Source organism: Spinacia oleracea, chromosome 3 (genome assembly GCF_020520425.1).
Source record: "Spinacia oleracea cultivar Varoflay chromosome 3, BTI_SOV_V1, whole genome shotgun sequence".
Classification (NCBI taxonomy): domain Eukaryota; kingdom Viridiplantae; phylum Streptophyta; class Magnoliopsida; order Caryophyllales; family Amaranthaceae; genus Spinacia; species Spinacia oleracea.
This window is the reverse complement of record NC_079489.1, coordinates 145606375-145617335: the sequence shown is the minus strand read 5'-3', so window position 1 is coordinate 145617335 and position 10961 is coordinate 145606375. Positions and strand designations below refer to the sequence as shown.

Here is a 10961-nt window from a genome sequence, read left to right as displayed (position 1 = left end):
CCATGCGCCATAAAAGAACAGCGTTGCACCTCGCAGCACTATAAAGTTCCAACGCACGCTTTGCCTATTTCTTGCAATTAAAACTGTAACTTTAGAAGTCTAAAATAAAAATAATTAGGTTTGATATTCGTACAATAAATCAAAAATACTGCATACACATCTGCCTTAAGCATTACGTAAGTCTGGCTGAAAATACCCACCCTAAACGCGCATATTCAAAATTGTGTTGAAGGTATTTTCACGGATTTAAGCTCAAACAAATATGGTCATGAACACTAACCTGAAATAGCATTTCACTACAACATAAACGAGCATACGCAACGGGGTAATGCAACGGTTAAGGTTATGGCAACGGTTGTTTGCAACGCCGAAAGCTTTTGCAACGGTTATTGTAACGACTTTCTTTATTGTAACGGTTGTTTACAACGGTTAATTATAACCGTTGCATTAGACATCCTAATGCAACCTTCCTACTTACTATGGCAACGGTTTCACTACAACCGTTGTATTTGATTAAATTTTCTAATTCCTAACGCGTTTTGACGGAGTAGCTGCCATTTTCCTCATAGTGCAAAAATTCCCTCCTTAATTTCGCGAAAATTCTAAAACCCTCATCCCTCTTCTTCCCCAGACCAAAATACCCAAATATTTTAAACCTAAAAAAACCCCTTCGATCTCAGTCTTCTTGAATTTTCTGCTTACCCAAATCATCTTCTTCTTCGTTCTTCCCAATTGCTCAAAATTTTCTGACAAAAAGAAAAAATCACCTAACTAAAAAAGAAAAAGAGAAGAAGAAGCTCATGATATTGTCAATCGTCGCCTCTCTATTCACGTTCGTTGCTGGAACTTCGATGTTAACGCGTCCAGTATTCCTCTCACAAGTACTTCTCTTTCTTAGGTAGTTTATTAACCTTCAAACTCTTTAATTTTGTTCATCTTTTAAACCCTAAAATGTCATCAATTTTCACTATATACTTTTATGATGTGCCTCAAGTTATTGTGAACCTAAATAATTGAAATTCAATACACTTTGGGTTAAATTTATAGGTTTAAAAGCTTTAACTTTGATAGTGCCCACCACTTGTTTGATGAAATGCCTAGTTGAAATTATCATATTTTTCAATGTCGAGTTTGAAATTTCCGCGGATGCACCACTAGACTTTATCACATTTTGAATTTGAGCATAAAACCTGTCAGAATTGTTTGATTATTGCTCCGAATTTGATTGTTATGCACTATTGAAATTTAGTTGAATTGGTAGAAAAGTTGGTCCATATGATAAATTGGGTGTTTTTTATTAGTGTTTTTCAACATTTTAATGATAGTGGGGACATGGAGACACTTCGTGTTAGAATAGTTTAGCTTTATGAGCTGGAAATCAAGCTCGCAATCTCCTACTAGTATGTCATCTATGTACATGTGTACTGTAATACTTAGTGAGATTATGTGTTGTGTTTCCATAATGAGTTATTGGAGGAAACAAATGTCGCCAACTGTAGTCATTATGTGATAAATTTAAGCTTTGGATAGTTTCTTCTGATATTATATGAATACCCACTAAATTCTATTTAAACAAACTAGGACAATTAATCCAGGAAACAAATCTTGATGTGCATATTTTTGTTGGTTTACTATTTTTGATTTGGCATGGAAGTCTAATGCACATGCTACACTTGCATAGCCGCTTATCTCTAAATATGTCAATTACTTTCATATGTACTTAAACCTGATTTAATTTATGGCTATAAGAAACATGCTACAGTAAACTCTTTTACTAGTTTCGTTACTTGGACATTGGGGCACTAACTGAAGCTACTCTTGTCTTAGTTTAAAGAGTCTAGACGACATACTAGTTAGATGTCTACAACTCCTTATGTGACTTCGTAATGATTCTGCAACCATAAAGTGATACTTCAAGGTTTAGCCAAATATCTGGTTCCGAGTTTTATTTATGTCAATTGCATTGTGATTTGTAAGCCTAATGGTTCAATCTTGTTAAATGATGCGTAATAATTTTCATTTTATAATCCTTTATTTGGTTGGCGACTAGTATTCATGTAACCTGACTACCAGTTTTAGAAGAACTTTTTTTTTTTACTTAGAATATTATCATAGGCAGCTAGTATACAGTCTGAATATATTACAACATATTACTATTAGCTCTCCTAATATTGATATTTATTGTTTAGTGGAAACTAAGTGGTAGCGGAAACTAAGTGGTAATGCCCAGGTTATGAAAGAAGCATGCTAGGTATATCTTGCTAGGGAAATATCTATTGGATTGATTAATTTGCTTTCGAGTGGTGATTTGATTTTGGGGTATAAGGAGAAAAAAGATTTGCAACCATTGATTACTATTATCTTCCTAATCATTATTTATATATAGTTAATTAAGTACAAAGTGTTGAAACACCGTGATTTGTGGGATCCATTTTCATGTTAATTTGGTTTACCTTAGGGTATCGTTGGTCGGGCCATATGTTTGATATATTAAGATAGTATTGTTCTAGATTCATTCATTATATTGTACTTGATGTTATTTTGAATCGATTTTTCTAACGTGTGCACACATTAAGAAAACAAAATCCATAATAAATATTTTATTTTGTGAAATTTTAACTCTTAATTAAGTAGGTGTGTTAAAAAGAGATGTAGAATATATATTCCCTTATATTTCCCCAACAATCTACTTAATTAAGAGGTAAAATAATTTTCTGCCCGATTCGTGGTCTTGTGCTAGGTAACTTTCTATGCTTGATCACACAACCTCAAATGGTTATGTTTCAGTATCAAAATTTCCTCTTTACATTGTGTTAATTAGTTAATGCAAGATTTTAAATGATTACTTTGAGATAATATTCTGGATATTTGGTCAGGGAAACTGATGATCTACAAAGAGCTTCCTCACCCACTAATGTCGTGGAGAATGTGGAAACTATTCAGGACATAGCTTAAGAAGGTATTTTAGCTTAGCTTATCATATTGAAGCTTTTCACATATTGGAGCTTCCTTTCCATTTTCTTATTTATTCTCCTGAATTTTCTTGTTCCAGAGTTGGGTGATCAGAACATAATATACAGTAAGAAGTATATCTCCTTTGATATAATATTTTATATTGGGGTACTGGAAAACTTGGCAATGCAAATATACAGTAAGAAGTATATTTGCTTTGATTTAATATATTTTTTTGGTTGTCACCCTGTAAGTTGTCTCTTATTCTAAGACTAGTGTTTAATTTTGATGAAGTTCTTGGATATCTGTGGGATACTATATACGAAGTGTAACTTGCAGTAAGGTGTTTTTTTTTTCATTATTGAATGTAGAAATTGAAAGAGCTCGGTTTATAGAGTTTGAAGTTGGTTTAATGTGGTGGAAAATTAAGATGTTAATGTTGTAAGGTTTGTTAGGTAATAGGTAGAGTCTTTGCTAGTATAATGTTTTGTTATTAGCAGTGGAAAGGAGTGACGATATGGGTTTTAGTTTATTCAAATGCAGCTATGGTGATACTTAAAATGGATTCTGTTCACTAGATTATAAAGGATAATAATCTACAGTTCTTGATTTACATATGCAGATGAGTATCATGAATGTGACTATGTGACTGAGGTTTCCTCTACACAAGCAGATGATATTTGAAAAAAATATATATTTCTTTCCTAGGTTGTATAATCAAATCTCAGATCATTTGAATATTATCATTTGTATAATCTGAATTTGTTACCATAACATGAACACGTCAAGAAACTTGAATGACTAGTTTCTCTTAATGACTTTATCTTTGTTTATATCATTAGAAACTTGAATGAACTAAATTATTCGGCTCTCCTTCCAGTTCTTCGAAGAAACCCCAAATTTTTTTTCGCTAAAAAAGTTCAATCGTTGCCCCCTCTCTCCCTGATTCTCTCCCAAATTCCTGCATAGATTATCCAATAAACCCTAATTTAATCGACATTTGATCGAATTTTCTCAATTTGTTTATGCTCGGTTTGTAACCTCGGGGATTTGTTCGAAAAAAGCCCGATTTCTGCTGAGATTTATTCGAGAAAAGACCGATTTCTGCTTACTGGTATCATCTTCTTTCTTAGATAATTTTCTTCCGTGAGTGGTAGGTAGAAAATTGTAGTTCGCTGATTTTTCCTTCCCTGCTATTTTCTCAATTTGCTTGATGATTTGATCTCATTGTTATAGTGAAGGTGGTAGAGGGAGCTAGACTTTGTGGAGCTACTGAAATCATTGGTTTGGATATTAACCCTGCTAAATTTGAAACTGGTAACCTTTCCCTCCTTGAGTTTGCATCTCTATTTTACATTTACCTTAACAAACTTATGTCCCTGAAATTCATGTTTTGAGATTATGTATTCCACTAATAATTGTTCTATCATTTTCATTATGCTTTTGGGGATGTCATCAGTTCATCAATAAATCCCTCTCTGCTCTTGGTGATGTCATCTCTGCTCTTGCAACTAAAACACCCCATGTTCCATACAGGTCTATTACATGTTTCTCTATAAGCACATTTTCCAAGATATTCAGGACTTCATCACCTTAACTTGATTGTTTTGTTAATTTCCAGAAACTCAAAGCTTACGCACATGCTGCAGAGCTCTTTAGGTGAGATACTTTAGCCCATTATTTATCGCCTAAGAAGGATCAGATTACAACTAAGACTTGTTGAACCGAGATGTGGCTATAAGTTATCTGTCTTATATATCCAGATTAGTCCTAGCGCTGCAGACTTAGGGGAGACTTTATGCTCCCTGAAATTTGCTAGTCTAGTCAAGGGAATCGAATATGGTCCAGCTTGCAAGCAGACAGATATTTCTGAGCTCCTCAAGTATAAGCATCTGGTATGTTCTATGTAAGAGTTATTTAGAATAATATTGTTGTTGAGTTTTGCATGCTGCTTATGCTCGTGTTTCTTTTAACAGGCTGAGAAACCAAAGCATGATGAAAAAGAAAGAAGCAAAGAAACTGCAGAACAATGTATAATCTTTGCAGCTAAGGCTTTCTGCCAGAGAGCATATCTGCAGAAATCTCCAGGAGATGGTACTGTACTTTCAATTCAATATATTGTCATTAGCTTTCAGGTTGCTCTTGTGAAACTTATCACATGCATAGCTGTGGTAGTAGTATGACCATTGTTTTTAGTGATACTCGTGTGTATGTCTAAGTCTTGAATATGTGACATGTGCGAGACCTTGAGAATAGACTGCCAGAAGAGAGGAAAACTAGACAGGTATAGAAAAATAGAGTTTCTTCTTCAATCAGACAGCCAAGACAGGCACATAAGACCACGGAGAAAAGGCCTCCACAAAACCTCTACCTTTACATCTCATCTCTTACAGATTTTCTGATTGTTCTCTCTTATTTTAGATTCTTAATCCACCATGTCATTGATTGCAAATCTTAATTATCCTGGATGACTCTTGATAAATTCTGGTTCTGAAATATTCCTATACTAAGCAGATTATAAAGGAGATGACAGATGGGTGTGCTGATCGACTACTACTTCGAGTGTGTGGGCATGTCATCTTTGGTGGAAGAAGCTTCTGCTTACTGCTGGAAGGTATTTTTCTCGAGGAAGCATATATAACTTTTTGGTGGTGCATGGATCTCGCACGTGTAACTATTGGCTCTTTTGGGTGGGTTTTTTTCCCGTAAACTTTACAACTTGAATTGTAATACGTTATCATCTTTAAGGCCTACTTATGTATGTAAAAGGAAAGTACATCATTTTGTATATTTTCAAATGACATAACACTTATTTATGGTTTCAATGGTAATGTGGTTCTCGCCTAATTTGCAGGATTTGATTTATATATTCGTTTAGTTATTCTATTTATTAAATGCAACATCAAATAATATTTTCCTACCCGTTGCATTTGGAAATAAAAAGTGATTGCTAAATCTAATGCAACGGTTTAAACTAATGGAGGAAAATGTCAAAGACGGTTGCATTAGATGTAAATAACTGTTACAATAAATTTAATGCAACGGTTCTTGAAAAATTACACAAAGCTTTGCAATAGGTGTAAAAATGTTGTTGCAAATACGTCTATTGCAACGGTTTGCAAGGATTGATTAGTAACCGTTGCAATATGGTGAAGGAACCGTTGCATTACACCTAAAGCAACGCGAGCAACTGCAACGGTTGAACAACCGTTGCAATAGGGCTAAAGCAACGGTTATTCTATCTATTGTAACCGTTATTGGGCGTTGCATATTCTCGTTTATGTAGTAGTGTTTACAAATTAATACCAAAGGTTAGTACCCGCAAATTACACTTTTGTGCCGGAACGTAGAATGTTTGAGTGCACAGACGCTCAAACAGAGGGCCCAAATCAGTAAAATTAAGCTACGGGAAAGTTTGATTGACCGAAACAATAACAAACCAACTTCACGAACAAGCCGCAAAACAACGTATAGGCGCTGGAATTTCCCTGCGTGCAACAGGTTGGCGCTGGAAAACTTTAGCGCTGCTCTGAACAACTTACTACACAAATGACTGCTTTACATTACAAGTTCGATAATATGCAAGAAACATCATCTCCATCTACCCAACCTATCAGTGTAGCTACAATGAAGGCCCAAGCTGTGAATGTATGTGATAGTTGTGGGATACTGGTCATTATGTATAGGAGTGTAAAAGCTCCATTGAGAAACGCAATGCATTTCAGGCCTATAAGCAGAACAACCCTTACTCCAATTCCTTCAATGAGGGATATAAAAATAATCCCCTCCTATCTTACAATATACTAATGTTCAGAATCCACATCAGATTCAACATGCTCCACCACCACAGCAATAATATCAACCACTAGGCAACAATAATCAACAACAACAGTCTGGTGGACCACCTGGGTTCCTTGGACCATCTTATAACTCTACACAAGCACAAAGTCCACCTTCACAACCTCAGTCCCCTCAGTTTGACCCTATGTTAGTGGAGATGCGCAATATGATGCTTAATATGTAGAAATCTCTCATGGAAAAAGATGTTGAGATTAATGCTCTTGTTGCTCATAACAAGATCCTAGACAATCAGATGGCTCAGATGGCCACCAGACTAGCGGGGAGGACCCAAGGGCAGCTCCCTTCACAGCCTGAGAGTAAAGAAAATGCAAATGATATTACACTATGTAGTGGGTATGGGTATGATGGCCCTTCTATGTATGTTAATAATGATTTTGGGGTGTGTGCTAGTGATCCGGTTGAGAAAGTAGCTGAAAAGGTAGTCCCAAATAAGGTAGTAGTTGAAAAGGTAGCCCATGAGAAAGAGGTTGTATCTGAGGTTAAAAAGGGGACTAAAATTCAAGTACCACCGATTGTACTCCCCTTCCCAAACCGTCAAATTAAGAATAAGCTAGCAAGCAGTTTGGTAAGTTCTTGGATGTAGTCAAAATTTTGCAAGTAACTACTCCATTTGCTGAGTTAATTTTACAAGATCCTGCCTATGCTAAATTCATGAAAGATATATTGACTAGAAAATGTACTTTTTGTGAGGTTGAAACTGTAGCTTTTACTAAAGAGTGTAGTGCTCTATTACAAAATAAGTCTCCACCTAAGCTTAAGGACCCCGGGTGTTTTTTAATCCCTTGTAACATTGGCACTCTATTTATTGATAAAGCTTTGTGTGATCTAGGTGCCAGTGTTTCTGTCATGTCATTGTATGTCTGTGAAAAATTGAACATGGGTGAGTTGAAAGTTATCAATATTACTCTACAAATGGCCGACAATTCTGTAAAATACCCTTTAGGTGTTTATGAGTATTTTTTTCTGAATTTATAGAGTCAATCATGGAAGTGTTTATGGATGATTTTAGTGTGTATGTACTTGCTTTGATACATACTTAATAAATTTAACTAAAGTTCTAAAAAGATGTGAAGAATGCAATTTGGTGTTGAATTGGGAAAAGTTTCATTGCATGGTTACCGAAGGGGTGGTATTGGGGCACTTAATTTCTGAAAAGGGAATTGAAGTGGATCAGGCTAAGTTCCAAGTGATTAAACAAGTATCCCCTCCAGTTAATGTGAAGGGTATTAGGAGTTTCCTTGGTCATGCGGGGTTTTATCGCCGCTTTATCAAGGATTTTTCTAAGATTGTTAAACCACTGACCCAACTCCTCCTCAAGGATGTCCCATTTGTGTTTACTGATTCTTGTCTTGAGGCTTTTGACAGGATAAAACAGGCATTGATCTTTGCCCCTATCATCCGTTCTCTGTATTGGGATCTCCCGTTTGAGATTATGTGTGATGCAACTGACTATGCGGTTGGGGTTATTCTGGGACAACGAAAGGAAAAGGTTTTACATGCTATCTACTATGCTAGTAAGACCCTAGAGAAAGCTCAGTTAACTATGCTACTACTGAGAAAGATCTTCTTTCTATGGTCTATGCCTTGGACAAGTTCCGTACATATCTCATTGGGTCCAAGGTGATAGTCTATAAAGACCATGTGACTCTTAAGTATCTTCTCTCTAAGAAGGAAGCCAATCCTAGGCTTATTCGATGGATACTATTGTTGCAAGAGTTCGACTTGGAGATCCGTGACAAGAAAGGGGCTGAGAATGTGGTTACAGACCACTTGTCTAGATTGAGGTATGATGATGGTAAAGATGCTACACCTATCGATGATTCATTTCCCGATGATCACTTACTTGCAGTCGCCAATCAGTCATCGTGGTTCGCAGACTATGCGAACTATATTGTGGGGGTTACTCTTCCGGACGATCTATCCTACCAACAGAAGAAGAGGTTCCTCCATGACATTCATTACTACTTCTGGGATGATCCTTACTTGTTTTGTATGACTGCAGATGGTTTATACAAGCGTTGTATTCCCGAGTGAGAAGATCATGGTATTCTCACAAGGTGTCACTATTCACCTTATGGGGAGCACCATGGGCCTTCCAAGACAAACGCTAAACCATCACAATCGGGGTTCTTCTGGCCTACTATGTTCAAGGATTCTCAAGCTTTCATTATGGCTTGTGATGCGTGCCAGAGGACCGAAACTATCACGAGGAGGCATGAGATGCCACAGACCGGCATACTTGAGGTAGATATTTCAATGTTTGGGGGATTGACTACATGGGACCATTATCATCGTCTAAGGGTAATTTGTATATCCTTGTGGCTGTGGATTATGTGTCTAAGTGGGTGGAAGTCGTTGCCTCACCTACTAACGATGCTAAAACAGACATCTCCTTGTTCAAGAGGATCATTTTTCCCGGATTCGGAGTTCCAAGAGAGTTGATTAGTGATGGAGGTTCTCACTTCCATGAGCGTTATTTGGATGCACTTTTGCGCAAATATGGACTCTATCATCGCACCGGGCTAGCCTACCACCCTCAAACAAGTGGGCAAGTTGAGGTCTCTAACCGTGAGATAAAATCTATTTTGGAGAAGGTGGTAGCAAAATCTAGGAATGATTGGAGTGTGAAGCTTGATGATACACTATGGGAATACCGGATTGCATTTAAAACACCTATTGGTACTTCCCCGTATCGATTGCTGTATGGTAAATCTTGCCATCTTCCAGCAGAGTTGGAATATAAGGCTTTCTAGGTAATCAAGAAGCTTAAAATGGATTCTAAGCTAGCCGGTGAGAAGCGGCTACTACAGTTGAACGAGCTCGAGGAGTTTAGATTGCAAGCTTATGATAGTGCTCGTATCTAAAAGGAAAAAACCAAGCTATGGTACGATAAGAAAATCCTACCTAGAGAGTTCGTAGTGGGTGATAAGGTGCTAATTCTTAATTCTAGACTTAAGTTGTTTCCTAGAAAACTAAAGTTTATATGGTCAAGACCATTCACTGTAACCATGGCCAACAAATTTGGGTCTTTCGAAGTGGAAAACGACAAGGGTGATAAGTTTAAAGTTAACGGGCAACGTTTGAAGTTGTACCATGCATAAGGGGGCAACTTTAGGAGTAATAGAGGTTCAATACCTCCAATCTCCTGCCCCATGAGCTACAATGAGGTAACAAGGTCTTGTGGGACCTATAATAAACCAACACTTTGCGGGAGGCAACCCGTAGTTTCTCACTTTATTTAAAGTAGTTTTAGTTTTTCGTACTTTTTGTATGTTTGAGTCTAATTTCTAAGTGTTAGAGAGGCGGGAGGAGAGAATTTTACCTTTTAAATGTTGAGTTGTGTGCAGATTTGATTCCCCGAGGTGCAAAAGTTGAAAAAATTGTGGAATAGAGGCATCGAGCCAATCGCCCGGTGAGCATCAGACGATGGGCGCTCGATCGGGCGCGTGCACATGTGGGGATTGAAGAAGTTATTCGCTCGACCGGGAAAATGGTTTCCCTATGGGAAAAAAGAGAAGCATATTTGGCAAGACAATCGCCCGATCGGGTGGGTTATTACAGTGATTTTTCAGAGTTTTTGGCACGAAATTTGGCTAAGGGAGGAATTTGAGGACATCGAACCAATCGCCCGATGGGCACCGGGCAACCGACGCCAGATCGAGCGCGCGCGTGAAGAAGGATAGAAAATTATTTTAGCCCAACGGAAAGTAATTGCCCGACCGGGCAAAAAGCGAAGAACATCGAGCAGATCGCTCGATCGGGAGCCCGGCTGTCCGATCGGGCGTTGGGCTTGATATCGAGAAATACACGGTTCTCCTTCTTCTTTTCATTACTCATCTTCTTCAATCTCTCTCTTCTCCATTAAAACACAAAACTCCATAAACTTCAATCTTCCATAACTCACTCATATCCCCACCAAATTCAACACTCCATACACCAAAATCATCTTCACTTCATCTTCTACATCCTACATACCATTAATTTCACCGAATATCTCTCTCCACCAAAAACCCCAAAAATCACCCAAAAACTCTCAAATTCACTTAACTCAAATGGCTTCAAGGGCTAAGAGGACGTGTGTGGGTACATCACGGAGGCAAGAGGAGGCGTCAACAAGCCAAGAACCACCTCGGTTCGAATCCGACCCC

The 10961-nt window shown here is 37.5% G+C and overlaps 1 protein-coding gene and 1 long non-coding RNA gene across 4 annotated transcripts; both read left to right on the top strand.

Annotated features, from left to right (window-relative positions):
- The first annotated feature begins 354 nt into the window (after nt 1-354).
- On the top strand, nt 355-5777 carry LOC110792689 (uncharacterized). Of its 3 annotated transcripts, XR_002534491.2 has the most exons (9): nt 361-898; nt 2877-2959; nt 3053-3079; nt 4189-4269; nt 4412-4488; nt 4574-4611; nt 4716-4847; nt 4929-5046; nt 5467-5777. It is a non-coding gene; the product is annotated as an uncharacterized lncRNA (long non-coding RNA). The 3 variants fall into 3 exon arrangements; XR_002534489.2 differs by having other exon boundaries at nt 355-898; nt 3053-4269; XR_002534493.2 differs by lacking the exon at nt 3053-3079 and having other exon boundaries at nt 362-898; nt 4194-4269.
- A 724-nt stretch (nt 5778-6501) lies between these two features.
- Nucleotides 6502-8847, top strand: LOC110792697 (uncharacterized). Its single transcript, XM_056839764.1, has 5 exons — nt 6502-6600; nt 6977-7291; nt 7916-8064; nt 8179-8433; nt 8592-8847. Exons 1-5 carry the CDS (start codon nt 6502-6504, stop codon nt 8845-8847), a joined length of 1074 nt encoding a protein of 357 aa, XP_056695742.1.
- The last annotated feature ends 2114 nt before the right edge of the window (nt 8848-10961 follow it).